The sequence below is a fragment of the Aspergillus ambiguus genome (assembly GCF_047715705.1).
Source record: "Aspergillus ambiguus strain CBS 117.58 unplaced genomic scaffold BDV59scaffold_2, whole genome shotgun sequence".
NCBI lineage: Eukaryota > Fungi > Ascomycota > Eurotiomycetes > Eurotiales > Aspergillaceae > Aspergillus > Aspergillus ambiguus.
In genome coordinates this window covers 1,237,049-1,264,635 of record NW_027395515.1, presented here as the reverse complement: position 1 = coordinate 1,264,635, position 27,587 = coordinate 1,237,049, and the positions used below count along the sequence as shown (strand labels likewise).

At 51.4% G+C, this 27,587-nt stretch overlaps 9 protein-coding genes across 9 annotated transcripts; 5 read left to right on the top strand and 4 right to left on the bottom strand.

The window, feature by feature from the left end:
- Positions 1–233: 233 nt before the first annotated feature.
- Positions 234–3,156, top strand: BDV59DRAFT_208512 (class I SAM-dependent methyltransferase; the record flags this gene model as incomplete). Its single annotated transcript, XM_073695217.1, has 9 exons — positions 234–488; positions 542–673; positions 726–729; positions 815–1,051; positions 1,103–1,177; positions 1,225–2,506; positions 2,561–2,699; positions 2,751–2,953; positions 3,012–3,156. The coding sequence occupies 9 exons, from the start codon at positions 234–236 to the stop codon at positions 3,154–3,156; spliced, it is 2,472 nt and encodes an 823-aa protein (XP_073552641.1).
- A 153-nt stretch (positions 3,157–3,309) lies between these two features.
- On the bottom strand, positions 3,310–4,880 carry BDV59DRAFT_51464 (Rer1 family protein). The gene is made up of 4 exons (XM_073696533.1): positions 4,465–4,880; positions 4,273–4,390; positions 3,863–4,162; positions 3,310–3,799 (listed from the first exon to the last, which is right to left on the bottom strand). Exons 1-4 carry the CDS (start codon positions 4,531–4,533, stop codon positions 3,720–3,722), a joined length of 567 nt encoding a protein of 188 aa, XP_073552640.1. The 5' UTR covers positions 4,534–4,880; the 3' UTR covers positions 3,310–3,719.
- Positions 4,881–5,306: 426 nt separating this feature from the next.
- Positions 5,307–6,627, top strand: echA (enoyl-CoA hydratase echA). The gene is made up of 4 exons (XM_073696532.1): positions 5,307–5,622; positions 5,690–5,827; positions 5,882–6,427; positions 6,485–6,627. The coding sequence occupies exons 1-4, from the start codon at positions 5,475–5,477 to the stop codon at positions 6,532–6,534; spliced, it is 882 nt and encodes a 293-aa protein (XP_073552639.1). The 5' UTR covers positions 5,307–5,474; the 3' UTR covers positions 6,535–6,627.
- On the bottom strand, positions 6,627–8,907 carry BDV59DRAFT_51481 (putative MFS alpha-glucoside transporter). Its single transcript, XM_073696534.1, has 2 exons — positions 8,168–8,907; positions 6,627–8,108 (listed from the first exon to the last, which is right to left on the bottom strand). Exons 1-2 carry the CDS (start codon positions 8,498–8,500, stop codon positions 6,726–6,728), a joined length of 1,716 nt encoding a protein of 571 aa, XP_073552638.1. The 5' UTR covers positions 8,501–8,907; the 3' UTR covers positions 6,627–6,725.
- A 1,909-nt stretch (positions 8,908–10,816) lies between these two features.
- Positions 10,817–12,653, top strand: BDV59DRAFT_51498 (uncharacterized protein). The gene has a single exon (XM_073696535.1). It carries the CDS (start codon positions 11,072–11,074, stop codon positions 12,470–12,472), a length of 1,401 nt encoding a protein of 466 aa, XP_073552637.1. The 5' UTR covers positions 10,817–11,071; the 3' UTR covers positions 12,473–12,653.
- Positions 12,654–15,873: 3,220 nt separating this feature from the next.
- Positions 15,874–17,583, bottom strand: BDV59DRAFT_190666 (class I SAM-dependent methyltransferase; the record flags this gene model as incomplete). Its single annotated transcript, XM_073691782.1, has 2 exons — positions 15,874–16,676; positions 17,511–17,583. 2 exons carry the CDS (start codon positions 17,581–17,583, stop codon positions 15,874–15,876), a joined length of 876 nt encoding a protein of 291 aa, XP_073552636.1.
- Positions 17,584–19,357: 1,774 nt separating this feature from the next.
- fgaCat (catalase easC) lies at positions 19,358–21,212 on the top strand. Its single transcript, XM_073688128.1, has 2 exons — positions 19,358–19,566; positions 19,631–21,212. The coding sequence occupies exons 1-2, from the start codon at positions 19,545–19,547 to the stop codon at positions 21,109–21,111; spliced, it is 1,503 nt and encodes a 500-aa protein (XP_073552635.1). The 5' UTR covers positions 19,358–19,544; the 3' UTR covers positions 21,112–21,212.
- A 103-nt stretch (positions 21,213–21,315) lies between these two features.
- On the bottom strand, positions 21,316–24,314 carry BDV59DRAFT_51389 (5'-methylthioadenosine/S-adenosylhomocysteine nucleosidase family protein). Its single transcript, XM_073696531.1, has 3 exons — positions 23,041–24,314; positions 22,677–22,990; positions 21,316–22,619 (listed from the first exon to the last, which is right to left on the bottom strand). Exons 1-3 carry the CDS (start codon positions 24,185–24,187, stop codon positions 21,324–21,326), a joined length of 2,757 nt encoding a protein of 918 aa, XP_073552634.1. The 5' UTR covers positions 24,188–24,314; the 3' UTR covers positions 21,316–21,323.
- Positions 24,134–26,973, top strand: BDV59DRAFT_51382 (uncharacterized protein). Its single transcript, XM_073696530.1, has 4 exons — positions 24,134–25,076; positions 25,126–25,479; positions 25,535–26,540; positions 26,606–26,973. Exons 1-4 carry the CDS (start codon positions 24,331–24,333, stop codon positions 26,891–26,893), a joined length of 2,394 nt encoding a protein of 797 aa, XP_073552633.1. The 5' UTR covers positions 24,134–24,330; the 3' UTR covers positions 26,894–26,973.
- Positions 26,974–27,587: the final 614 nt, after the last annotated feature.

The following is a 27,587-nucleotide window of genomic DNA, read 5'->3' as shown; positions in this document are numbered from 1 at the left end:
GCAGCTCCCCCCATGTGTCTCCCTGATAGGGCCTGACGACAGTCTCCCGTGGGTGCGCTCTGAGGATCCCCCGACTACTGCCCTGTGCAGCACTGGGGTCGATTGATTGAAGAAGACGCCCTGCCCCTCATGCCCCTCCATCCTGGTCTTCTGCTCTCGTTCATCTCTTCTTCTTTTCTTCTCGACCACTTCTGGAGAAGTTCTGCCTCTTCTCCAACCCTCCCAATTGCACCATGACCACTCTTCCGACTCCCCTGGACTCCATGCTGGACGCCGTGGATCGCATGCATCTATACATCGCAGGCACCGCTTTATGTGTCTGCGCCTTGATCGCCACAGTCCTCCTCCTGTCTTACCAGAAGGACAAGATTAACTACAACAGCGGCGTATTTACATACCTCAAGTTCATCTACTCCACCTTCCTCAAACCCCATGAGAAAGGCGGTGATAGCCAGCAGGACGCTCTCGAGAGTTTCTACAAGACACAGGCATGTCTTGCTGTCTCTGTGACCTTTTACACCACCAATTGACCAATTCCCAGGCAGGAGTATACGATGTCACTCGCAAACGACTGCTCTGCGGTCGCGAAGACATGCTGGGACTTGTCGCCGCTCAACTCAAGCACAAGGTCGAAAGTAAAGAGATTAAAGCCGGAAAGCCCATCTGGGTTGATGTAAGCCCCATTTTTCCTTATCCTTGAGGAACTTGAATCCTAACCCGTACAGATTGGTGGAGGAACTGGGTGAGCACCGACGGCTTCTAACCACATAACCCACGTACCGTCCTAATAAAATCCCCAGATACAACATCGAAGCCATGTCCAGGTTCCTTGCCGTCGATAAATTCTTCTCTCAAGTCTACCTGGTTGACTTCTCTCCCTCACTGTGCGAGGTTGCCCGCGAACGCTTCCAACGTCTGGGATGGAAAAATGTCACCGTTGTCTGCCAGGATGCTCGGTCATTCCGCTTGCCAGACGGCAGCGTGGATCCTGGTACCAAGAATCCTGGTGCGGATATCATCACCATGAGCTATAGCCTGTCCATGATCCCAGGTGAGTGACACACCGACTACGACATTGTTACCAGAGACTCATTCCCTTCAGACTACTACAGTGTTGTTGACTCCCTAACCTCTCTTATGAAGCCATCCGGTCTGTTGGGCGTGTGCGATTTCTATGGTATGCCCCAAGGATACGCTGGACCATCAGAAGCTGACCCCATCAAGTTCAAAGCATCGTTGACGTTTCTTCCCGCAACTACATCGGCGGTGCCTTCAACCGCCATGTGAACTACCTGAGCCGTGTTTTCTGGCGTGCGTGGTTCGACGTGGATCGTGTTAGCCTCGAAGCAGCCCGCAGAGACTACCTGGAGTACCGCTTTGGAACCGTCATCTCCGCCAGCGAGAGGAATTACCTCCTTGGAGGGATCCCCTACTACATCTTCATCGGCTGTACCAAGGACATCTCATCCGCCCAGTCTGGCCAAGATGCCATCGAGAAGCTGGATGCTTCGTTCACGGAATCCCCGTACCTGTCACCCGCCAAACACCGTCACGAGGTGGAAACAGCCATTGCGTCCAGTACCCAGGAAGTTCGATCCAAAGCTTACGAGTCAGCTGTCATCAACCTGGGCTCTAACCTCCCGCTCCCATCGTCTTTCTACCAAAACCACCACTATCGGATCTTCTACAACGACCTGCTTCCCAAACACACTCAGTTCCAGAACGAATACATCTACGCATTCAACTGGGAAGATCCGCGGGTTGATCACCAACTCCTAGACATCAAGCATGACGACGTCATCCTGGCCATCACCAGCGCCGGCGACAACATCCTGGACTACCTTCAGAAGAGCCCTCGTCGTGTCCACGCCGTCGACCTGAACCCCAACCAGAACCACCTGCTCGAGCTCAAGGTCGCCAGCTTCATCGCCCTGGGCCACCGCGATGTGTGGAAGATCTTCGGTGAGGGAAAGCATGCTGAGTTCCGCCAGCTGCTCATTGACAAGCTGAGCCCCCACCTCTCCAGCCAAGCCTTCCAGTACTGGCTTGAACACACCCAGATCTTCACCTCGTCTTACAGCAGAGGTCTGTACGAGACCGGTGGGTCCCGTCACGCCATCAAGATGGTCCGCTATCTGTTCAAGGTCTTCGGACTGGAGGGCCAGGTGCGCAAGCTGTGCGAGGCCCAGACCTTGGCCGAACAGCGCGCGATTTGGCCCAAGATCCGCTCCGTCTTGATGAGCAAGCCTCTGCACTGGGCTGTTGTCGGAACGGAATGGTTTGCCTGGAAGGCCGCCGGTGTGCCCCGGAACCAGCGCAATATGATCCTCGACGATTATTACAAGCGCAACGGCCTGAACCCGAACATGAAGCAGGCGAAAGACATCAGCGGCCAGTCGATCTGGGAGTACGTGGTGGATACGTTGGATCCGGTCGTCAAGGAGACGATGATCAGCAACGACAATTATTTCTACTACCTGTGTCTGCAGGGCCAATTCTCCAGAAGGTACGTACCGCCAATTGCAAAGCTCAGTCGACTCCTCTGTCTGACAGACGCTAGATGCCACCCCGCCTACCTATCCCCCAAGGCCCACGTGAAGCTTTCCTCCCCCGGTGCTTTCGATGGTCTCCGGATCCATACCGACGAGATCAACGAGGTGATCAAGCGCCTCACTCCCAAGAGTCTTACCATCGCGGTTGTAAGTATCCTGTCGTCAGGTTACCCAGCGTCCGACACTAACTCCCAACAGGTCATGGACTCCATGGACTGGTTCGACCCCGAAGGTAGTGATGCGTCGGTCCAGGCGCAGAAGCTGAACCACGCTTTGAAACTGGGTGGTCGGATTCTCCTCCGCTCCGCCAGCATCGAGCCGTGGTATGTGAAGAACTTCGAAGAGAACGGCTTTACCGCGCGTCGTGTCGGTGCCCGATTCCCGGGAACTTGCATTGATCGGTCAGTACCCAATTCTTCCCTGTATCTTTCTTTGCCGGCATGCGACTGACTCCTGCAGTGTGAACATGTACGCGTCGACCTGGATCTGCACAAAGACAAAAGAGCTCGAGCCCGAACGCCCCGCGGCTGATCGGTCCATTTCCTCCCTATCACTGAGTGATGGCAGCAGCAAGCGGTCGAGCGTGGACCATCTAGAGATATGATGCGGTCGTTTTGTGTTTTCCCTCTGGTCTTTGATGATGTGCTATTTTTGTTGTGTTTTGTTTATTTGGCGAGTTCGAGTGTTTCCCTGTTAGCTTCAAGTGATTTACCACGACCCTGAAACCTGTACATACGGACGATGATATCCATGAAAAGTCGCGTGGACAACCTTCACAGCAATTTGGTCTATTCCAGCTAAGCATACACAGTCATACCATACACCTCGGACCCACTTCTAATCAACATAGTCCCCTAGAACAACGCAAGAGAAAGGAATAGAAAAAGCAAACAAGACTAAAAAACTCTGTACAAGGGGAAAAATATGCTGGAGCTCATGAAGTCAAGTCAAGTTAGTCAGTTGGTCTCACGACCGGTCGTCAAAAAAGTAATTAAGCTTGTTTCTCGTTCTCCTCGCGCTCCCTTGGTACCGCCACCACAGGGCAGGTTGCCACTGACAGGACAGATGGAGGAAATAGGTACAAAGGATTCAGACGTAGACAGGGTTCATATGAGGACGCGGAACATGTTGCTCGTCCTCGGACATGGGTGGGATCGGCGGGACCGTCTACGAACGGCCGTATCTGGTCTTTCCGAACGAGAACGGCACATAGCGGTACTTGATCATGTGCTGGATTTGTCGTCGCACTGGAGACACGCCATCGGTTAGCCGGGTGGTGGTCGTCCGGAGGGAAAAGCAGCAGGACTTACTGGTCAGGCAGAACAGGAGAACCCAGTAGACGACCAGGACGGGCCAGAACACGGGGATGTCGAAGACCGAGAGCCAGCTGCAGACGAAGGCGATGGCGATGGCGCGGGTGGCCGAGTGCCAGAACTTGAACTCGGGCAGACGGCGGATGAACGGGCGGAACTCGTCGTCCTGCTTGGTAGGCAGGCTCGCGGCGGCGTCGCCGTCCTCCAGACCCTCATCCTGCGTCAGGGAGGGGTCGAACTTGGGCTGCAGGAAGAGGAGGAAGAGGTTCAGGAGGTAGATGCCGAGGGTGTAGGCCACTGTTTTGCGTTGCCGTCAGTCTTGGGTCTTCATTCATTTGCGAGTCATGTGCGCCATTCGTATTGGGCGGCAGTGGCAACGCTGCCTCTGGAAATGAAGGTGTACGCACCGATGTACCATCCCTGAGCCAGGATAATCCGCAGGAAGAAGATGAGGAGCAGAACCACGGTGCCGATCCAACGATAGGCTGTGAACGGAGTCGAGGCGTCCAGATACGTTTGGTATTGCTGCGCAGCCGCTGGTTAGGATTTGCGTTGACAATGAGAAGCACCCTTGAAGGGACATGTATGGATTGGCTTACTCTCGCGAGCTTCGAGGTCTGCGCCGTGACCGCGGTAAACGGGGTCTGCTCGGGCTCGGGAACGTCCATTGTGAGGGAGGTGAGCAGGATAAGAGCCGGGAAAACGGATGGGAAGTAGTCAGAACGACAGCTGGGGTTCCTCCGCAGTGTCTATACACTGATTTGGTGGTCCGGGAGGGAGGGAGCGTCGGAAGAGTGGGATGGGACTGAAGATAAGTTGGATGTCCGTGTTTGGCGTATGAAAAGTGTCCACTGCGGACGGGCCTGGCGCTAGTCCTGGTTGGGACGCACCAGCCACATGGGTTATCACGTGAGTGGAGGGTTAGTAATGGGCCAACATACTGAGGATGAGCTGGCTAACTGACAATCATACTTACATTGCCAGTCTTAGGTACATATAAAAGCTCCTAAATATGGCTCACGTGTGCGGGCCTTCTTATTAACCCAAGATTGATTCTTCTTCAAAGTGCCATAAGAAGAAATCACTGTAGAATATATACTTCAGTTATACTCCAGACATGTGTGAAGGTGAGCTTGTTCCAGTTATTCCTAGGAGCCCTGCTCTTATGGAGTGTCTTCAAATCTTACCCAACTGCCAATCAGATGATTTCCCAGATTCCCGAAAGACATCCTCAACAAATTCAAGGTCCTCTCTAATGCCTCCGGGCAAAACCAACCTCGCAATTGATTCTTTGAGGTTATGGGGCTGGCGACGGTATTTCCCTTCAACAGGAAGTTGTATGTGGTGTTTCAAGCCAGAACCCCCGGCTTGACACAGGAAAACTGGCTGAGTAAACGTTCATCCGCGGGTTGATACATGCGACTTCAACTGAGAGTAGTTGTATATTGAGAGTCACGTGCGCCTGCGCCTTGCCTCGGAACAGAGCGGTTGTTTTCGGCTGCGGGGAGCGTCATAAACATCGGACTCCAAACATGCTACGACCACCTCCGTTCTCTCCTCCATCTCTCTCCCGGCCCTCCTCCATCGTCAATTGACCCCTCTCGCCATCATGTTCGCCCGACAGTGCTCTCGTCTCGTCTCGTCTCGCACCGCCGTCCCCTTGACCTCGTTCCTCTCCCGTGCGAGACCCTACTCCTCCGCTACCGCGGCCTACGAGCATATCCTCACCTCCACCCCGAAACCCGGCGTTGGACTGAGTGAGTCCCTGTCGCCCACCTGTCACCCAGCCATGGGATACCAAAACCCCATACTAATCCAACCCAGTCACATTGAACCGGCCCAAGGCCCTCAACGCCCTCTCCAGTCCCCTCTTCACCGAAATCAACGATGCGCTCTCCAAATACGACGCCGACAAGGACATCGGCGCGATCATCATCACCGGAAGTGAAAAGGCCTTTGCTGGTATTTCACCCCCACCTCCACCGATGTACAGGGACAAAGCTAATTACCCCCCAGCTGGCGCCGACATCAAGGAAATGGCCCCCCTGACCTTCTCCGCCGCCTACTCCAACAACTTCATCGCCCCCTGGTCGCACCTGGCCAACAACATCCGCAAGCCCGTTATCGCCGCCGTCTCCGGCTACGCGCTCGGCGGCGGCTGCGAACTCGCCCTCATGTGCGACATCATCTACTGCACCGCGACCGCCACCTTCGGCCAGCCCGAGATCAAGCTCGGCGTCATCCCCGGCGCGGGCGGCTCCCAGCGACTTACCCGGGCCGTGGGCAAGAGCAAGGCCATGGAGCTGATCCTCACGGGGAAGAACTTCAGCGGCACGGAGGCCGGTCAGTGGGGCGTGGCTGCCAAGGTCGTCGACGGCGGAAAGGACGAGCTCCTCGAGGCGGCGCTCAAGACTGCCGAGACTATCGCTGGATATAGTCGTGTGGCGGTGGTTGCCGGTAAGGAGGTGGTCAACAAGAGCCAGGAGCTCTCGTTGAGAGAGGGTGTCGAGTATGAGAGACGCTTGTTCCATGGGTTGTTTGGAAGTAAGGATCAGAAGATCGGTAGGTTTCCTTTGCCGCTCTTGGAGTATAATGTGTTGATGCTTATGTGTGACACAGGCATGACTGCGTTCGCTGAGAAGAAGAAGCCGGAGTGGTCGCATGAGTAATGGTGGCTGGAAAATTGGATATACCTGGGGAGTTAGTTAAATGATCTATACCTGATTTCTGGCCAGTCGTCAGCGGGAAGTTGTGAACATGCAATAGACAGGCGTAACTGCGTCACTCGTATTATAGTATGTACACATTATATTAGGCATATGTTCAGGAGGAAGTAGTATTACAGTCGTCAATCGGACGGTCATGAATAGACCACCTCCGATTGCGAAGCATCCGCCGCAGCCGCCCTCTGCGCCTGATACTCCTGGACCACGCTTCCCTCGATGGTCTCGTCGAAGACATCGACCTGCGTGCTGGCGAACTTGCGCGCGCTGACCTTCCGCTCGAAGAGCAGGTCCAGCTCGGCGAAGGACCTCCCGTTTGGCTCCGGCACGCGGAAGAAAGTATATACAATGCAAAGGAAGCAGATGCCGCCCCAGAAGAAGCCGGCGTAGTTGCCCCAGTTCCAGGCGCCGGGGTTCAGCATGTACGGCGTCAAGACACCGCAGACGATGGCGACGACGTTGTACAAACAGCGCCCCAGGACGACGGTCTTGATCTGCAGCCGGCGCGTGGAGAGCTCGGCCACGATCGAGTACGCCACCGTCCCCACCGTCAGCTGGTAGAACAGGGCCCAGATGAGCATCATGGAGCCGGTGGCGAGGGAGGCCTGGTCGCGGTGCGCATCCGGCACTAGACCCAGGAAGCCCATGACCAGCAACATGACGCAAAGCCCACACAACCCCCAGAAGTACAGGGTGCGGCGGCCGAGGCCCAGCGTCATGAGGAACCACGCGCCGAACACGCCCAGCATGTTGATGCCGTACTGGCCCATGGCGAAGGCGTAGGCGTTGGAGGTGGCCAGGCCGGCCTGTTCGAGGAAGTAGGTCGAGTAGTTGGAGAAGGAGTTGCCGCTGAGGTTCTGGATGGCCCAGACCATGCAGACGATCTCGGTGCGGCGCTTGTCGGTACCCTTGAAGCAGTCCCAGTAGCTGGCGCCACTGGTGATCTGCTTCTCCAGCGCGGTGGTGTGGACCATCATGGCGATGGTCTCATCGGCGTCGAAGTCGGTTTCGCGGTTGACGCTGGTCAAGCGGAGTAGGGCCTTTTTGGCGTCCTCGGTGCGGCCTCGTCGGACGAGCCACCACGGTGATTCCGGCGCAAGGAGGATGCCGATGAACAGCGGCAGGGGCCACATCCACTGCAGACCATAGGGGATCCGATAGGCCCATTGGTCATCGCGGTTGATCATGGACTTGATCACGCCGACGCCGATAAGCTGACCAAGACCCCAGCAGAAATTGACGTAGGTCGTGAGATATCCGCGCAGCGCCACGGGACAGACTTCGGAGGCGTAGGTGATGGTTAGCGTCTGGAAGACACCCCAGGGGATACCGGCGAGGATTTCGGCCGCCAGGAGGGCTTGGACGTTGGGAGCGGTGAAAAAGATGGAAATCCAGGCGGTTAGGAGAACTAGACAGGCCATGATGGTGTAGCGGTATCCGAAGCGCTCCGAAGCCCAGCCATTGATGAAGAGACCAATGATTTCTCCCACGTATGCGCCGTTACTCAGACCTGCTTGCCACTGTTGAGAGGTTAATGATGTTTCACACCACAGGGAGATGAAGTGGGAGGAAGACATACCCGCGCCGGCACTTGGTAGGATCCATCCGGCATTAGTTCGCCATATTTACGGTTGAACTGGGGAAAGGCGTAGAAATTGTTGACCAAGCTGATATCGTATCCTTCCATAGCAATACACGTGGAGATCAGAATACTCCACGCCACGGCCTTGGGGTAGAGACGAATGCCCTGAAACAGGGTCATCTGCCGTTCCTTATCGGTAGCGGCCTTTGCATTTTGGACGATCCTCGCGACTGAACTGGTCGAATTCTGCCGGGGCTGCGAGTCATTCGGGGGAGTTTGCGTCGCGGGTTCGACCGACGCAATGGCGTCCTGGGCCTTGACGGAAGCCATGAGGGTAGGAGTTGGCCCAGTGGACGCAGGTAAACCAAGAACGGACAATTAGACAAGGGGGTGGAAGACAAGAATGGTGAGGCGGACGGTGGTTGAGGGCAAAGAGATTGCGCGGGTGGGACAGAAAAATTTATGGCCCAGCGGGGCCGTCTTGTCAGGCCCTTTTTGACCCTCCCCACTTCCCCTGGAGGGTCAACACCCTCGTAAAAAGCCCAGGAATAGACCAGGATCCTGGTATGAACTCTAGAAAATAGGCGGCATCGTGAGAGAGCCAATTGACTGGGTAGAGGGAAAGCTTCGTCGCACGAGACCCGATGGATGCGGGGAAGCGATGGAGTCCATTCCGTCGCGAAGGGCAGATCAGCCAAGCCATTAGCAGGTCAAGAAATATCTGGCTCAATCATGGAAGGGCTCGCTATGGGGTAGTCTTGGATTCAGTATCCTTCGTGGGGTGCTCGTAGACAAGATTGTTTCTGTCTATCTTCGAGACATGCAGGTCTGCTCCAATTAGGGCTGACATTCCTCCTTACTCATCGACACATTCCGGCAGATGTTTGCAGATCGTTGCATCTTACCTAGATGCGTACGACGTACTTTATCGAAGAATGTAATGCAAAGTACGTAGTATCCACGCCGATGCAGAGATAGTTGGTTGGTTAACCGTCGCACGTCGTCCCCCTTACGCGCAGCTTTCTTTGCGCATCTTGTACTTTCGATGGCGCGGCCCCTAAAGACGGAGGGACACTTCCGCCCGTTGAGCTAGATTTTTTTTTTCCTGCAATACTATCTGACGTAGTCGACAGATCACAAAAGCCTAACTCAATGACATGTTTCGTAGTAAACTACTCGGTGGTAGGAGTATGTACTTAACCTCTCGAGGATACAGCCGTGACATCTCAAGGAGAATGTTTTGGGCAGCCGTATGGTAAGGGTAGTGCGCCTGGAGCCTCATCAAGTCGGTGAAGCCCATCGATAGAGACTAAAGTAAGCCAGAATCATTGGACCGTGAAAAACCCGCCTAATCATCCATCGGTTGAGATGAATCGCAAGAAGAGTCTTGACTTTTGCCCAATCATTCCGAGGGGAATGCCACAAGTTCTGGGAAGAATTTTAGACTCCCAATAATGACCATCTTCAAGGGTGCCTCTGCAAAATGATAACATCAGCAACGCGAACAATATTCTGAAAACTATCAACCATGTTGGCCAGAAGTTAGAAGTTACCATGGCTATCATTGAAAGGGATTGTCGAGCTAACACATAGAACCGAATCATTCGATTCATATTCGATGGGAAAGAACCAAGAAGCTAAAAGACATCGACACTCGCATATTTGCTATTCTGTAACTAGAGATGGTAGGTTCATGACTCGTGAGCCGCCCCGGGCCGGTTCGTCCTTTGGTTTCCGTTATTGTCGAGGCCCAAAATGCACTTATGATGGTGTGATTGCGCGATCATAAGCCAAGGTAGAGGTGTCCAGCTCATCCCTACTACTAAGTATGGTCCAGACACCAGATCAATTGTCATGTGTACAAAAAGGCATCCGCTTGTGCCCAGTTTCCGCCCCAGCAGTAGTCGAGGACGACGATCCTTATTCTTTCGAGATAAGCCGATCGTAGATAGATACATGAAGCAGGTGACTCATTCAGCCTCACATCAGAGCAATGTTGGTTTGCGGTATGCGTATCTGCAGTTATACTCGTACTCATTGGAACGTATTTTGTTGGGCAGAATCAGATGCTATCCGGCCAATAAGCAATCTAACGACCAACAACGCGAGTCATACTGATCATCGATTGATGCCTAAGCGACTCGGACCGTCAGTTCTAAACCATATCTCATTTGGGTCCAAAGAGATGATATGCAGCGGCAACGGCCATAGTGCTGGATGGGTGAAAAGTGGTACAAAGTTATTGGCCGCACTCCACACCGCTCCACTTTGCGGTTCAGATGTCGATGTCAAACGCCAGCCTCGCATGCTGCATCATGCATGACAAAATTGGCCAGCACACATGAACCCTTACCAGGGGCTGTATTTGAACCACTGATATCCCTGGTATGGCCTGAACTGGCGAAATGTCAACTCTGGTTCATCAATAACCTCCATTCGCCGCCCACCCGTAGTATAAGTGGCCTGGAGTGCCCTCAGACCGCTAATAAATTTGCAGCGAATGGGAGGCGTTTTCTCGCGTTGGGTCGAATTTCATATGCATCTGTATGTGATTCCTTCCACTTTCTTCCTACGATGCCTCTGTATATTGCAGTCGATTGAGTCACTGTAGGGTGGCACTCGAAGTTGTTTGGCCTGCGGCAATATGCACCTATGTTCGATGGCTGGCTGGAATGATTTTGTGTTGCAAATGGAGGCTTTTTCCTTGGAAATGGGGGGCTATGGAGTCTGCGACATCGCGGCGTTGAGGCAAATTCTGGAGGATAAATAGAAGCATGAAACCCCAGGGAGCAATTCCACAGTTCATCCAACGACACATTCGTATCCTCTCAAAATTTTCTCTCCATCCAGCTGCTACTCTGACTCTTTACCCAAGCCATTGTCAGACACGCAAACATAACGATGGGGTCTCATAGCAGTTTGGACACAAAGGTAATCCGGGAATTTATGGAGAATTGGCCCATAGAGCGTGAATTCTATGAGAGGATTGCAGACAAGGCCACAAAGATTTGTAAGTTAGCCACTTCCAAAGCTGGTGTCAAGGCCATATCGTACTGCCGAGCGAAGGAGGGCAAGAGTCTGGAGGCGAAACTCCATGCGCGGCAGCAAGAACGGGGCCGTCCATACGAGAACGTCAACGAGATAAAGAAGAATATTCCAGATTTAGCAGGTGTCCGTGTCGCCATCAATTATCCTGCGCAAAGGGGGGTTGTTGGCGATATCATCAAGGCCTCGTTCAATGTGGTGGAGGTCAAACCGATCTTTGATGTCGACGAAGAAGCGCCACAGAAGTCCGGTGATAGCAGCGACACCCAGAGTCCACCCTTGCCCTTGTGGGGGAGCGATAAGGGAGTTTTCCCCGGGTATTGTGCCGACCATTATCGGGTGCATCTTAAGCCTGAAGACGTACCTATGGGGTCGAGATGGGACATCGGCAGAATCGAGATACAAGTCGTGACTACTGTGCGCGACGTATGGGCCAAGGCGGGACACGACACAATCTATAAGAAGCTTTCGTTGGCGACTGAACAGGAACGGCTGATTCTAAACTGGCTGAGCAAGGTCACGTATATGGCTGAATGTCTGCTGAACCAGTTACACGAGTGTCGAGAATACAACGGGCCCTTCCAGACGGACCTTGACCTGGGACTATACCTCACACATTGGATGGAGCATATGACCACCCGGGGGTCAAAGGATCTGGGTGACGTGAAATGTCTCTGGAAACTCCTGAATGTCGTGGATATGAACGGACCCAATACTTTCCAAAATACTTTGAAGGACATGGACTTCGCCGATTCTGAAAAGAGCGAGTACAACAAGATTTCGCAAAAATTTGCGCCCCTCAACATGACAGTAGTCGACTTTGTTATGGATCAGATCGTCCATCTCCATCCAGTTCAGGAGAAAATCACGTCCAGCCTGCCTGAAGCCCAAGCAGGGGGCGACATGGAAGCCTACAAGGTCCGTGTCCTCGTCGATTCGATTGTCGGTCTGAGCCACTTGGGCATGACCTCTGGTTGGGCCAACTTAATGATGGACACGAGTGACCACGGCTTGTTTGACTCTCGACTCGAAAAAGTCCGATGGTTGATTGAAGAGGAAGCACGAGAAGTTGTTGACAGACAAATTATTCTCAGCCCCCAAAGCCATGCAGTCGTTTCTGACCTCTGGGCGCACTTTGAAACACACCAGAGGCGACCGGTGAAGTTAATTTTCAATTTATCGAGGCTGGGAGTGGTGAAAACCCGACCAACTGACTGGTCCGAGTTGATTATTGCTGTTAAGAGCATTAAAAAGTGATTGTGTATAATCGTTGATGTCGGATTGCTGAACGCACATTGTTCTTTTTCTATCATTTATCGTCACTCTGTTTATTTTGATCACCTCTATATTTCTGTGTTTGTCAACCAGTCCTCTTTACTTAGGAATTATATATGATCAAAACACCAACCCTGCTCGGAGAGCTCCTCCCGGCGTACCTTGCCGATCGCATTTCCCACTAATTACTTGGGGCCAAAAGGCTTTAGGGGGCAATAGTCGGGGTTTGCAATAGTCGGTGAGCCCGTATTCCACCAGGTACATTGATGCAAACATACTAAGACGACAACTCGGGATCCTGTTGGTACCTTTGATCACTATCAACCCATGGCAATCCACAACAGCTCAGGTCTACCTTTCCTTTTCTTCTTTTTGTCTCTAGACGCAATCCTGATGATTTAATCCCTACAGTCCCACCGTGTTTCGCGCATGGGCGAGTACATCCCGCCGATCATGGCCCATGGGGAGTCGGCCCGGAGTCACTCCCCAACCGAAACCAGGCCGGGGAAGTCTTTGGACTATCGGTTGAGGGGAAGTGGAGACTAGGTTTTCTCCAGGCATGGAAACTACCAAGAGTGGCTGCCCTTGTCGGGTGTAGCACGCAGGTCGCCGGCCGTTGTTGAGTAGACACACAAAAGAACCTCTGTAGAGCAGCCCTAGTTGGTCAATAATTGTGACAGATTCCTTTTTAATGGAATGAGTATGATGAAAAGGGCAAAGTAGACTGGTGTCGCGTGGTCTCGCCTCACGGGTTACAATCTAGTGCAACATCACCCTTGTTTATTAGAGCAGAAATTCCCCTTTCAAAGCGTATCGCTTAGCAGTCTGCCGCGGTTCGCGATGGTGAAAATGTATATACTGTGTTAAAGTCGTAAGTCCCGAAGCTCGACATGTCATCTCTTTGGCGGTACTTTGTGCCATCGATCGGATTGGATTACAGTTCCCCGAGAGATTACATTAATTTTAATCTCGAGCCGCTCCGTTCATTCTGGCGACTCGGATTTAAGTCTGCGGGTCTGATGGCAGTAAGTCGAAGAACTATTCTAACGGACAAGTGATGTATCATCTCGAGTGCGTATAGATGTTGGGACAAAAGACGATTAGGGCAGCGGCACTGGGTATTTAATCACCATATCATCCCCCAGTGTCGTTAATTTATCATTTCCACTCATCTCTATTTTCTTTCTGACTGCGCAAAATATTCGTGCTTCTTCTGCTCGTCTCCGACGACACTCTCCTGCATACCAGTATGAGAGATAATTCTCTGAAGGGATGTCAAATACTCCGAATGCTTCAAGAAGAGGAGACCCCATGTATGTTAAACCAATTGATCTTCCAAACAGTCACTAACATTGGGTTTATGTTAGGCCCTGAGGATCGAGTCCCTCCAGGATATTCAATGAATGTCCAGGACGCCCTCAATGGTAAGAAAGGCGCCCTCCAAGAACATGATACTGCCCGTCTCGAGAGAGCATGCAAAATTTTTAAAGGAGCGAATCTCTATATACACAGTCATGACCAGGCTATTATAAAGTTCATGAAATATACTTATGCTCGAGACATGAACCGACTGTGGCTTCGTTTCAAGGAGGAGGAGCTCCCCAGTACGTATTCTTCTCGCTCGTACAATTTGGTCGTTCTTACGAATTCGTTGCCTTGTGTCTGTTTCCAGAGCTATTGCGATATTTACTGATGGTTGACTGTGTTTATGTCTATACCATATGTGCTGATATCTTCTTGTCCCTCGCAGAATACCCTCCCAGCTCCTAAACCAGACGGTAACTGGTGCCTAGTTTGGATAATAGGTACTCTGATGGCCACGGGCCCCCTCGGGGTACCAAGAGGGCTGATGAAGGCAATCATGCCCTTTACTCATCTCTTCGAAAGCCGGTCAAGGACACCAGAAAAGAAATATGTTTCGCTTTTCTTAGATGCTTCTTGAACCATTTCCGTTCTGAGTGGATTTCTTAAGTTGTTATCTGGTCTCTCGTTTGTGTTTTAAATGTACGATACAAATTAATGGACTGAAGTCCTCTTCAGACAACTTCTTTCGTTGGGGTAAATAAAACTAAAAAGATACCGATACTATAAGTACCCTGATTATTTAGCATAACACAACTACTACGTAGCAAAGCAGACGAGGGCCAATACAAGGCTGATACATAGGAGTGCAGCCTAGCCCAGGGTACTAATTCTGAACGCCGTGCAGCAACGGTGTCAGGGAGCCCAAAACAATTTATAGGTGAGGACTGCAGTTGACAACGAAGGGATCGATCCCCAGTCGCTTAGGGTTTGCATTGAGACGGAGTAGAGCCGCATTCACATCAGCCTAACGAAGGCGCTAAGGTAGACCCAATAAGACCCAGTCATAGATTCGATATTTCTCACTTCATATGGGTGTCCTCCAAGCATCCAAACGTCAGGTTGGGCTTCTGGACAAATCAACAACAGCATTCACTTGATCAGGATCCGCGGCATCTGCATCATCCCTGCTAGCGCACCAAAATTTTCTCCTCACAGGAACCGCTTCGTCTGGGCATCAGAATCTTCCAGAACTTACCTCTCAGACAATTTGAAGGGTGGCTATTGAACTAACACAATTTTCCTGATTTATCGTCGTCCCTTTACTACTAATACTACTACTGAGCCGCTCAAACTGGTTTCTAGGTTCCGTATAGAATATTTGATTTCGAACCCTTCGTCTCTGTCTCGCAGTTAAGTGACTCTAGAAAGTCTGGCACTTCCCCAGAGCCATATATGTGATGATCTATTCAGAAAGATAATGATTGATTCTAGTACCTTGGCGAAAACATCTAGCTATGGGGATAGAAGAAGAAAGAGAGAAATCCCCCATGGCCTAAAGCCCTTTTTATAAAGACCTAAATACTCTGCATGTCCAATAGACTGCGATGCTGACGTGTGCTAGCTATTGAGGCACGTGCCATACATGACACTTTTTCTCCGCAAACCCAGGCCAGAACGACGGCCACTTCTTTGTTGGTTCGGTCAAAACCGTTATCGGTCATACTGAGGGCACTGCAGGTCTTGCTGGAGTGCTCAATGCGTCATTGGCAGTTCAAAATGGCCAGATTCCAGGCAACCTCCATTTCAACGAGCTGAATCCAAAGACTCGGCCGTTCTCTAAGAACCTCTGCGTTCCAACAGACCGTAATTTTGTATGGCTGGTTGAGCCTTTGCAGTAATTACGGGTCTCTCCGGTTGACAGAAATTCTACATTTTCATGACGTTGAGGAATTGTGGTTTTCATGCAGGAAGTTGTCGCCTATTTAGCTCAGTTCTTTGCCACTTGTTTCCACATCCTTAGCGTCTCATCAAAACAAAACAGAGTAGCAGTTGATGGTTCTGCTACGTATATGATGTACTTAGTTCATGGAGCTCTTTCTTCCATCTTCCCTCTTCGTGCAAAGAATCTCCCCATGCAACATCGCAAACCACCCATCCTCATCCTCAACCCACTCCCTCCAAACCTCCCGCATCATCTCAAAAAACTCCTCCGTCGCATACCCCTTCTCAACCGCAATCTTACTCAACGGACTCCTCACAGATCTCTCTGCAGAGTTACCCTTGAAATATTCCCTCTCCTCCCTTGTCTGAAAACACCAGCTCCCCGTACTACACTTCACATCCTCGGGCTCAAAACCCGCTTTGCGAGCCCAGACATGGATTCTCGCCCCAGGGTGCGGATTCGTGCCTCTCTCCCGCGCTACTTTGTAGTAAATTTCGTGCCATTTAGCCATCTCATGCGATTCAGGATAGCAGTGCAAACCAGCACTTTCCCTAACCGCAACGAGACCACCGGTTTTGCATACCCTTCGCATTTCCCGCAGTCCATGGATGGGGTCTGTGATATGCTGGACTACTTGATGAGCGTGCACGATATCGAAGAATTCATCTGGAAATGGCAGCGCGTGGATATCGCCTTCTTTGAAGGAGATGTTGGTGATACCCTGGGAGGCAGCGAGGGCACGAGCGGTTTGGAGGGGAGGGGAAGTGGGTTCAACACCGGTGACGTGGCCGGCTGGGACGAGAGCGGCGAGGCCGGTCGTGATGCTGCCGAGGCCGCAGCCGATATCGAGAATTTGGGAGGTGGGAATGGAGGTGTGGGAGGAGGTAGGCGGTGCTATTTTGGGGGGTACGCCAGGCGTGGGTACGGAGGACGGGGGCGCTGTGGTCGGCGATGTAGACTTGGGTTGTCATAGTGAATGATGGGTTTTTTGAAGGCTGACTGTTGTAAATCAGAAGGAATGAAAGACAATCGGATGACTGATGACTGGAACTGTGTATTCAAATGTTGATTTTCACGAGGTAACTTGGTGTAGAATGGCTCAACAAGAAGTATAAATTAAGTTCAGCACTTGTTGGTCAAGTATAAGTGAGGGAGTTACAACGCCTAAAGTTGATTTTCAATTTTCGCTACAGTTCTGTTGGCCCCTCAGTATCGGGTTCGGTCTGTTTTAAAGTCGGGGTCGCTATTATCGGAGTCGGTGCAACAGGCCACAAAGTGGTCGGCTCAAACATATCATCAACGCAACTTCTCTGGAGTTACGAAATCAATTCCAAGCCGACGAGTAAAGACCGCCCCAACCTCGTAAAATGATATCTCACCTTTATCAATTGAACACCTATTTGGATTCCTCTCCGGGTTCGAAACGCTCAATCCACAATTCTCAATCCTCGTTTAAACTATCCAATCCAATTCAATTCAATCTCTCCTACAATGTCCTGTCCCGACTACTTTCGTGGAGGAGTCTCCAAGAGCCTTCCCACTGGCAAGGAGGTCACAAGCCACGTCGTCAAAGCCTATGTTGCTAGGCCCGAAGCCGGCGTCACGCCCAGGGGCATCATTGTCTTCATCACTGATGCATTTGGATGGGACTTTGTAAACAACCGAGGCTTATGGCGACCACTATGCCAAGAGAAGTTTCCTAGTTTACTGCCCAGACTTCATGAACGGTCCGTCCCGCCCCTAACTTCCGAAGACTCTTAACCTATAGCTGACTTGTAGATATCTCAAGGCCGTGCCATATCTCCGGCGGTCCTTCCTGTCTTTGACACGCTCTTAGAGAAAGCATCCTGGTTCACCACAATCTTCGTCAAGCCGTTCTCCTTCCTCAGGGCCTTGTACTACGTGATCCCCTGGATACTGACGTGCAGAAACAGTGATTAACAATAACAGAGATTTTATTGATTTTAGATAACCGCCAGCCACGTTCTACTAGCCTAGGAAAATGACGCTGTCTGCTGTGGTGACCGCCATGATCTTTGGGTAGGAACAGTTGTCCACTGGCGACCGGGCTTTGGTGAGGCGTCCAGTCATATAATTCTGGACAGGTCATTCGACAATACTTAAGTTAGAAGGTTTGTAACGACTTTCTAGAGTAGAAGGGGTCGAGTAGTTCTGAAGTCTTCTAGGGCTTAAATTCTGAACGGCGAGATTAAAGTTGGCGCCTCACAAGGACTGCCAATCGCTTGCCGAGATATGCACCACGTATAATTAGTAATCTCATTAGGGCTATTTTGTCTAGACTGCAACATTGGGGATTTCTGGAGAAAAGCCACTGGTGCTCTTCGGAGGACGGAGCTTTCCGCCGAGGGCTTCCGCCGAAGAGAGCGGGCAGTGAGCATGCGGAACATACGGCATAACGGTTGATCATATATCCGGCTTGCCGGACGCTTGAAGTCACCGATAAGAGAAAAGGAGACATTGAGAACTTTGCAAGGGTGTTGAAGCAGGGACTTTGACCGGTATTTCAACATTTCCGATAACTTGTCGTCTGCGGAATTTCCTGCCAACTACGTATGCAGCAGGAAAAACCTGCTGCTTCCGGGCGAGCCCCGAACGGAAACGCTGGGGGAAGCAAAGACCACCTCAATGCTCGGAAAGTGGAGCTTAGCTTCATGTCCAACCTGGAGCGGGCTGCTTTGAATTACAGGTACCTAACTGATATTGTCTAGGAGTACTTCTATTCCAAAAGTACGGAGAAATTGGCATACGCAGTACAATCAATAAAGCAGTGCAATCGATGTCCTGCGTGCTCCGTAAGGGAATTGGTTACCCAGTATGTATGGAATACGGCGTAGAAAGGGCCGCCATCGGTTTCCCGAAAGAGGCAAAACTTGCGCTCGGCCCCGTTGGATTCCACAGTGCAGGGGTATCCCACAGCGAGAACGAAGATAAAGATGTCTGGGCTGGTCCACTGACTAAAGATCCGTAAGTTTACTAATTAAGATCGGATAGTCCAACCGTAGCTCTCGGGAAGTGACCAGTTAAGATTTCACTTTCCGTTGTGCAGGGCTCCACGGGAAAAAGAATGTTTCGGGTGATATCCCGGTGGTGATAGCCTTGAGCGAGTACTGCACTCGTCAATCAGACTGGGTTACGAGTATTTTCAGACCGATAGACAGACGAAGATAGAATATACCTAGATATTGAGTACTCGGTATCAATGGTGGACGACAACAATGGCAGGGGTTCGCCGCTGGGAGGATCGGGATTGGCCGTTGTCTGACAAAGAGAGGGGGTTGATTGGTTTGTTGGGAATAAGTTGTGGGGCCCTTGTTTGAGGCATCCAGCATCACCACTTCTACCGGAGTATGCAGTCGAGTATTCTCCTTCTTGACCAGAGTGTCAAATATACCTTCCGTATGGATTCCTCTGCCTTTTTGAATACTGTACACCCTCAGTTGTTCGCAATCCGTGTGCAATATTCTCTTTTGGCAGTCCATGTACCTGGATGCCGATTGGCTACCTCCCAGATCCATGAGATCATCATCCGCTCCGGGAGACATTCTCATTGGCTGCCACCTGGTATGCTCTTTTTCCCTCGATCCACTGACGAGGGCAAAAAAGAATTAAGGCAGGTGCTTCCATAAGTAGATATAGGAATCGTGCTCCATCCTCCTCCACCTCGTCTCCCTCTCACAATTTCTCTACTTAAACCCCGCATCTCCCTCCCCCATCTCGTCCTTCTCTTTGCTCTCATCCTCTTCCTCCACCTCCGCATTTCCCCGTCATTCCATTAACACCGTCATCATGGGTAAAGACGACGAGCCCAGTACGTTCCCCTCCTACACTCCTCTAACACCTGAACACCGCTGACAATGGCATTCTCTTCACAGAGACCTACCGCTACAACGAGACCCCCACCTACACTACCTCCAATGGATGCCCCGTCTTTGATCCTCAGGCTGCCCAGCGCATTGGTCGCAATGGCCCTCTTCTCCTTCAGGACTTCCACCTGATTGATCTGTTGGCTCACTTTGACCGCGAGAGAATCCCGGAGCGTGTCGTCCACGCCAAGGGTGCTGGTGCCTACGGTGAATTCGAGGTCACCGACGACATCAGCGACATCACCACTATTGACATGCTCAAGGGCGTGGGCAAGAAGACCAAGACCTTTGTGCGGTTCTCCACCGTCGGTGGTGAGAAGGGATCTGCCGACAGTGCTCGTGATCCCCGTGGCTTCGCTGTGAAGTTCTACACCGAGCAGGGTAACTGGGACTGGGTCTTCAACAACACCCCCGTCTTCTTCCTTCGCGACCCGGCCAAGTTCCCCATCTTCATTCACACCCAGAAGCGCAACCCCCAGACCAACCTGAAGGATGCCACCATGTTCTGGGACTACCTCTCCACCCACCAGGAGGCCGTCCACCAAATCATGCACCTTTTCAGTGACCGTGGCACACCTTACTCTTACCGCCACATGAACGGCTACTCCGGCCACACCTACAAGTGGATCAAGCCCGATGGTACCTTCAACTACGTTCAGCTCCACCTCAAGACCGACCAGGGCAACAAGACCTTCAACAACGAGGAGGCCGGCCGTCTGTCTGCCGAGAACCCCGACTGGCACACCGAGGATCTGTTCAACGCCATTGAGCGCGGCGAGTACCCCTCCTGGACCTGCTACGTGCAAGTCCTCAGCCCTGAGCAGGCTGAGAAGTTCCGCTGGAACGTCTTCGATCTGACCAAGGTGTGGCCGCAGAGCGAGGTTCCCCTTCGTCGCTTTGGCCGCTTCACCTTGAACAAGAACCCTCAGAACTATTTTGCCGAGGTCGAACAGGCCGCCTTCTCTCCTTCACACATGGTCCCCGGTGTCGAGCCCTCCGCCGACCCTGTCCTGCAATCGCGTCTCTTCTCCTACCCTGATACCCACCGCCACCGCCTGGGCGGCAACTACGAGCAGATCCCCGTGAACTGCCCTCTCCGCGCCTTCAACCCCACCCACCGGGATGGCTACATGAACGTTCACGGCAACTACGGTGCCAACCCCAACTACCCCTCTACCTTCCGACCCATCCGCTACGAGCCTGTCAAGGCTAGCCAGGAGCACGAGAAGTGGGCTGGCTCTGTCACCGTTGAGCAGCTGCCTGTCACCGATGAGGACTACGTCCAGGCCAACGGTCTCTGGCAGGTCCTTGGTCGCCAGCCTGGCCAGCAGGATGCTTTTGTCCACAACGTCTCCGTCCACCTCTGTGGTGCCCACGAGCGTGTCCGTAAGGCGACCTACGGCATGTTCCGCCGGGTGAACGCTGATCTCGGTGCTCGCATCGAGAAGGCCACCGAGGCCAACGTCAGCGCCGCTCGGGCACGTCTGTAAATTAAGTAGATTTCTTGCATATAAGCGCTAGTTTTGATCAACTGCTAGTATGAAATAATGATTTTCAGCGATACATTGTCCGTGTGATTGAAAAAGAACAAGTATGCAAACATCTCTAGTGTCATGGCCGAGACAAATCGGTATAAGCGATCAAAGAGGATCCATTGCTACAGCCTACTGCGTAAGTCTACAGTAAGAAGATTCCCAACGTATTATACCGGATCAGGCTCTGGATCATCAATCTGCAGCTCCCGGAAAATCTCCTCCAATTTCTCAAGACCCGCTACGACATCATGATAGAAGGCCTCCTGAAGCGCAGGACTTGAAAAGTCACTGTCATGCCCAAAGTCACAGTGCAAACATTTCTTAATAATCATTTTGAAGCTCTTGCTCACCATGCGGTAGCTATGGTCGACCAACCGGTGAGCAGTGAAATAATCTGCAAAGCCCTGGGTTTCTCCTTTTTGGAGGTCAATCGGTTGCTGAAGTGTTCTTAGTGGAGCTTGGTATGCGAGTTCGAGGAACATAACACCCAAACCGAAGAGAACAGGATTCCGGATGATATGATGATACTCAGGGGACTGGTTCTGTGATTGTATTGAGCTGGATGTTCGAATAGACGTGCTCATGTACGGTAGGACCTGTTGTGGATGTCGGAGTAAGGAGTCGCGACCCCCGAGGAAATGCACATCGTCGCTTCGCCACGCTTTGTTGAGCCACGGTGTGGCATGGTAGTAGAGGACGGCCATCGCGAGGTGTCTGGCTAAGCGAACGCGCTCGTAGAGACCCATCCTTTCTGTGGAGTCCGTCCCTGACAAGGCTATTAGCTGGGAGAGCGATGCAGACGTGGTGATGCTGTTGGTCTGCTTGGCCATATATGCCAAGTGTTTACATGTTTCATTGTCCCCGAGAAGCCCAATGCAGTTATTGTGTTCTCGCCGGGGCAGATATCTTTGGATAACGGTGCAGAAATTTCTCTGTAAGTAGAGATTGGGTATTGTAACAATGGGTTCTTGGCACAGCAACTGTGAAGGCCCAGGCAACAGCTGGAACTGCACACGTCGACGATATTGTGGTGGGGAACAGTCTTCGTTATCGTCTCTTGGGCGTTTCAGAGCAGAGGAATTTCCTGAGACGGAGTTAGATGCCGGCTTCAGGAAGTCTAAATCGCAAGTTTTGATCGTTGATTCCACGTCAACCCACACTTCATCTCCTGGTGGGGTGTGGTTTTGGATGAACGCCACACTGAATCGCACTCGGCTTGATGCCCCATTAAAGCTCGGTTGGAGGGATATATGCACGTCATGCACAGTATGGGCATTACAAGCCGTCCCAAAGGCATCATACAGGCTACAGGCAGCATGCTGGATTACCCGGAAGTGCTGGAACTCCCTACCAACCCTCGGGCCTTTGGTCCCTTTTGGATCTTCCGATGGTCGAGGCTGCTTGGGCTGGGGAATGGTAGACGCAAAGACCCGGACAAGGGATTCTAGGTCTTCGACAGCATCCTGGACATAGGGTCGATGAGTGCTTAAGCTTTGAGAATAAGTTTGTAGGTGTCTTACCTTGAGGACGTCGGTGGCGCTCCGGGTCTGCACTTTGGCCTTGGTGGCTACAGGGAGACGACTTGCTATATTTCGAATCTCTTTGAGTTTTGCTTGGATTTCTAGAGTCACCTCTAAGCAAAGCTTTTGCGATGAGCCGAGATGGTCGCTTATAGAACCCGAAGCATCCATGGTCAGGATTTCCACGTTGCTCGAGAAGACGACACGCTGAGTTTTCAATATGCTCTTGAGATCAACATCTCGAGGCAGATATTTTCGATAGTGCTTGAAACAGGAAATAACGCTTTTAAAGCTCAACTCAATACTTGGCAGGACTATACAGGTCAGATCGGGGTTGCTAAATGGCTTTGGAAGAGAGAATTACTTTGCAATAACTTCGTGTCATTGGTATCATGACTCTCTTGCGAATGGTATGCTTCATCAGTGCAAGTTGATTGAGAGGATGCTCTTTCCGTGGGCATTTCGACGTGGCTGGCAGTGCATCCATGTGAAGATGACTTGTGCTTTTCATCATGTCGTTCAGGCTGATCAACAGCTGCCCACTGTTCCAGTAATGACTTCATACATGCAGCGGCTGCGGCCGCTGTATACCTTTGCCACACCTTATCTTTGTGGCTATCAGCGTAGTCACACACTCCTTTCACCACGATGCAGGGTAGGTTGTTAGAAATGCCGGCACCTTCCATCTCAAACGCGATCACACCCTCTTCGGCAGCAATTCTGTCTCGGTCCACACCGGACTTCATGACCGTGTCTCCAGAAGCTATTCGCCCGAAGTGGACATCAACGTTACCAGGAGATGAACGCGGACGGACCACCAAATTCTTCTGGTCACATTTTAATATTTCGCATGTGGCCTCATGGGCCTTTTTGCAATGCTGGTTCTTCTTGCACTTCCCGCATTTCGAATAATGCTTATGGTGATAAGTCGGCCTGAAAAGTCGATCAAGATTTCTTCCAGGGCAGTGATAATCCCCAGTTCTGTCCTGCAACGCGCTGAGATGGTGGTAGGTCCTGGCGAGCAATTGTTCACGGCCCTTTCTGCTCTTCAACTTCTGCAAAAACGTTCGCACTTCGATACTTATGGCGGAATCTGTCTCCTTGCGGCGGAATCCCACCGGCAATCTCCTGCCCAAGTCATACGGTACGATATCATCGCTGATGATTATATCGCCCAGGAATATCCCCTTATCAGCGGCGCCTGGTACGCCTCCGCAGATTCCAACAATCAGCGCAAGACGGATACCTTGAAAGCTTGATCGGAAACTCGCTGCCACAGCTGCCGCATGGCCCTTTCCGATGCCGGGCATATAGGCTAGAACAACGTTGTGATTACCGATCACTCCAGTGCGATATGCATTTTGGTCTCCCGGTGACTTCCCGTATCGATCGCCATCTTCGTCCCAGAAATGGTCGAAGAGCGTCTCTACAGCGTCGGCCTCTAACTGTAGGGCGCAGATGATCGCAACATCAAAGTCTTTTCGGTGTTTAGGTGGTGATGGACGTGTCATCGTCGCGAATATCGGTCAGTTGGCTATTATGAGGGCATGAGGAGGTTTTCGTGAAGATGTGGAGGGGTCAGCCTCGCCATGGTGATGCATGCACCCAGCGGCCTAACCTCGTTTAGTACAAGGCGCTCAGCTGCTGACAATGCATGTTCAGCCCCTCCAAGGCTCTGCATGACCTCGTGCTTTCTCACTCTCGAGGCATTTCGTCGTTGTCTATCGCCAGACAGACGATGGAAGAAATCCGAAAGGCAACACGGTCACTGGATGATTGGGTAGGATCCAGAATCGACCACAGCATTCAAGATCCTAACGTGGGCTTCGTTGAGACCTTATACCAAAATTGCTCAACAGCTCTGGTTCATCTCTGGAAATCCCGACTGCGATATATATCCTGTGACTCGCGCAGGAATATCCTGAGGAAAGATATAGCGAACATTCGGTTGTGGGAGGAAAACTTCCCTCCAAGCTACCTTGACACTATCCTGGAACAGTCGCCACGTTTGAAGGCAAACGTGCTTGAGAACCTGAAAGGAATCGGCATCATTCTGGTGCGCTTCTTTGAGAGCTGCGACGAGAGATACTCGACTCAGGACCTCGCCCAGGAACTAGAGACCCAACTGGAAAAAGCAGCTATTATTCTTTCGGCCGAAGAAATATCTGACTACTCTTCCGAAGATGATAGCTCCGACGATTCATCTTCAAACACTGAACGTGAACAGAATCTTTATGGGCGACTGCACTGCTATGTCAACTGCTTGATGGATGTTGCACCAGTGATCGAAAGACAATTATTCTCCATGCAACAAAGAGTAGAAGGCCCATCGGCTCCTCTCAAAAATGAGTTTCGTTTATCCCAAAGTGCGCAGCCTTTCGCCATGCGTATTCGAGATCGGTTCGTGGTCTCCCAGGTGTTTCTTCTCCCATGCTGATGATAAATCAAGATTTGCAATGGCACCAATTCCTCTGGTAGAACGACTAGCAGTGGCTAACTGGGAGAGATCTGTCCGTGTCCGAGGGCGACAAGAAGGACTGTCTGACGAAGCTGACGCCACGGATCATGACGTTGTGACTTACTTCAAACCCTATTCGATTATTGATTCTGGCATCGGAACATCCATTATTACCAGACCGCAGTATGCCGCAACCACTGCCTCCCATACTTCGTATCTCTCAATTGCTGTGGAAGATGCCAATGACCGACCTCGTGTACCTCCTCTACCACGGGAAGACGGACGTCATTTCCAATGCAAATACTGTCGGAAAACGATATCTATGCGAGACCGGGTTGAATGGAAGTATGTTTTGACTTAGGACAGCAATTTAAGGACTGAATCATAACTAACTAAGCAGGATGCATGTCTTTGCCGACTTGCAGTCGTACCTCTGCACACATGAAGAATGCGAAGACTCACTGAAAACGTTCCCTAGCCGTAAACTGTGGGCAGATCATGAATTCACAGAGCATTTCACGCAGTTGCAATGGCGCTGTTTTACGTGCAATATTGGCACCCTCACCCAGCAATCATTTGTCCATCATCTAATCACAAGCCACGACATCACACTGACGGGGCATCGATTGGCCGCTGCGATCTTGGAGGCCAAAGAGGAGATCTTAAAACCGGAATTCAAGGATCATAAGTGTGCATTATGCTCACAGGGTGGTTGGCAGACGAGGAAGGCCTACACAACTCACATGGGACAACACTTGGAGGAGATTTCGCTAGCGTGTCTTCCCATAGATGAAGGCAGTAGTAGTGAGGTTGACTCGGAAGACGACGCAATAAGCAACGCGACAAAGTCAAGCATGCCCAACTCCTATAAAGCCATCTATAACGAAGCGTTAGGCTGGGACCAGGATGCAGGCCACCTGACTGAGTTTTTAGGATCGCCTGCACCGATTGATCCGGCGATTCGTCTAACAAAGCAGAATGTGTCGAATACGTCTGCCACTCCACCGTATATGGAGCCCGAACATGTTCCTACGGGGGTCAACGTCCCATCACATTCAATTCACGACAACAGTATGGTATCAGGTGGGGCGGGCGATGGCACCAACAGCGTCGCGTACATCACCGACTTGGATATCGAGACCTTGAAGCGGGCCGAGGGCAGGCTACTAGACCCCCAAAATGATTTGAGAAACAGCAGGCAAGATCCTGGGCAGAACGAGCGCCCCAAGGAAAAGGGAAACATAAGCTCAGCGCAAATCAATGTACCACAAATGATTGATCCATCGTCCAAGCCTACCAGCTACTGGACGGTGTCTGAACAGCGTGCTTTCCCGCAGCTATTATCGCATTTTGGTAGAGATTTTGAAGCCTTATCTAGGTTTTTGGGGACGAAAACCCCTTCTATGGTGAGATCTTTCAAGTCCCGGCTTGCCCTATTCCTGACAAGACATGGTTGACATGGATAATGCAGGTCAAGAATTACTTCCAGCGGCGTATCGACTCCGGCCAAAAAGACTTCGAAGATATTGTCGCAAATGCAGAAGCCAAGAAAGCACTTGGTAGGCAAACAGGCCCGCTTCCAGCTCCCTTCGCACGGAAACCCGAGCAAAGGCGGCATAAGCGTACTCGAAGCGGCTGCTTCACCTGTCGTTCCCATCGCGTCAAGTGCGATGAGGCTCGTCCAGTCTGTAATCAATGCCGCAAGGGAAATCTCGATTGCGTCTACCCAGTCCTACCCATGTCACGTGAAAGGATGTAGATAGCTAGACCCCTTTCGTAGTTCCAATGGAACAACAATCTTCATCTGAGCATCTCCTCCAAGCACGTTGACCTGCTCTAGTATCCAACGTCTCGTCCAGAACGGGCCTTGACAACCCAGTCCTAGACCTGACCATGAGGGACAGCGTCTTTCAGCCTCGATGACGGTAGGAAGAAGGTTTGCTACGACTATTTCTACATTGAGCTTGCAAATGGATGAAGTTGCTCCCATGGCCCCTAGTTTGGACATTGATGGCCGTTCACGTGGAGCTATCGCACCCTCAAAGGCTGGTTGGCATAACTGTTGTAAATGTGGGAATCTTGTGAATCCAATGCTCTCGCATGATACATGCCCTGTATGTGATCATAAGAGGTGTTCTCTTTGTGTAAGTAGTTGATGATCTATCCATTAGAGAATGCAACCAAATTTATACTTAAAATAAGAAGGAAAGAAGGGTAAATAATACAGGAGATTTATATGATCTTTACAAGCCTGGCAACAGAGTTAACCGCAGCAAGATATGTTAAATGCCAAGGCATATCAAAGATCTCAAGTAGATAGCTTCCACTCACCTCGTGGGCCACACATAAAGGCCACGGGAGGTGGGTGTTTCACAGGCCCCTCCAGTCAATTTCCCCCTTCTACGTAGTTATTACAACTGGAACAGAAAGGACAGGAGCCTGAAAATAAGCTC

Coding starts and splice junctions, on each gene's coding strand:
- BDV59DRAFT_51464 (XM_073696533.1), bottom strand. CDS start 4,533: ATGGACGTTCCCGAGCCCGAGCAGACCCCGTTTACCGCGGTCACGGCG. Junction 4,163..4,272: donor GGCTCAGGGATGGTACATCG/GTGCGTACACCT, acceptor AACGCAAAACAG/TGGCCTACACCCTCGGCATC. Junction 3,800..3,862: donor TCTCCTGTTCTGCCTGACCA/GTAAGTCCTGCT, acceptor GCGTGTCTCCAG/TGCGACGACAAATCCAGCAC.
- BDV59DRAFT_51481 (XM_073696534.1), bottom strand. CDS start 8,500: ATGGCTTCCGTCAAGGCCCAGGACGCCATTGCGTCGGTCGAACCCGCG. Junction 8,109..8,167: donor CCTACCAAGTGCCGGCGCGG/GTATGTCTTCCT, acceptor ACCTCTCAACAG/TGGCAAGCAGGTCTGAGTAA.
- BDV59DRAFT_51382 (XM_073696530.1), top strand. CDS start 24,331: ATGTTCAGCCCCTCCAAGGCTCTGCATGACCTCGTGCTTTCTCACTCT. Junction 25,480..25,534: donor CGAGACCGGGTTGAATGGAA/GTATGTTTTGAC, acceptor CTAACTAAGCAG/GATGCATGTCTTTGCCGACT. Junction 26,541..26,605: donor GGACGAAAACCCCTTCTATG/GTGAGATCTTTC, acceptor TGGATAATGCAG/GTCAAGAATTACTTCCAGCG.
- BDV59DRAFT_51498 (XM_073696535.1), top strand. CDS start 11,072: ATGGGGTCTCATAGCAGTTTGGACACAAAGGTAATCCGGGAATTTATG.
- echA (XM_073696532.1), top strand. CDS start 5,475: ATGTTCGCCCGACAGTGCTCTCGTCTCGTCTCGTCTCGCACCGCCGTC. Junction 5,623..5,689: donor GAAACCCGGCGTTGGACTGA/GTGAGTCCCTGT, acceptor AATCCAACCCAG/TCACATTGAACCGGCCCAAG. Junction 6,428..6,484: donor AAGTAAGGATCAGAAGATCG/GTAGGTTTCCTT, acceptor TGTGTGACACAG/GCATGACTGCGTTCGCTGAG.
- fgaCat (XM_073688128.1), top strand. CDS start 19,545: ATGGGTAAAGACGACGAGCCCA. Junction 19,567..19,630: donor GGGTAAAGACGACGAGCCCA/GTACGTTCCCCT, acceptor TTCTCTTCACAG/AGACCTACCGCTACAACGAG.
- BDV59DRAFT_51389 (XM_073696531.1), bottom strand. CDS start 24,187: ATGACACGTCCATCACCACCTAAACACCGAAAAGACTTTGATGTTGCG. Junction 22,991..23,040: donor TGACACGAAGTTATTGCAAA/GTAATTCTCTCT, acceptor TGACCTGTATAG/TCCTGCCAAGTATTGAGTTG. Junction 22,620..22,676: donor GCGCCACCGACGTCCTCAAG/GTAAGACACCTA, acceptor CCCTATGTCCAG/GATGCTGTCGAAGACCTAGA.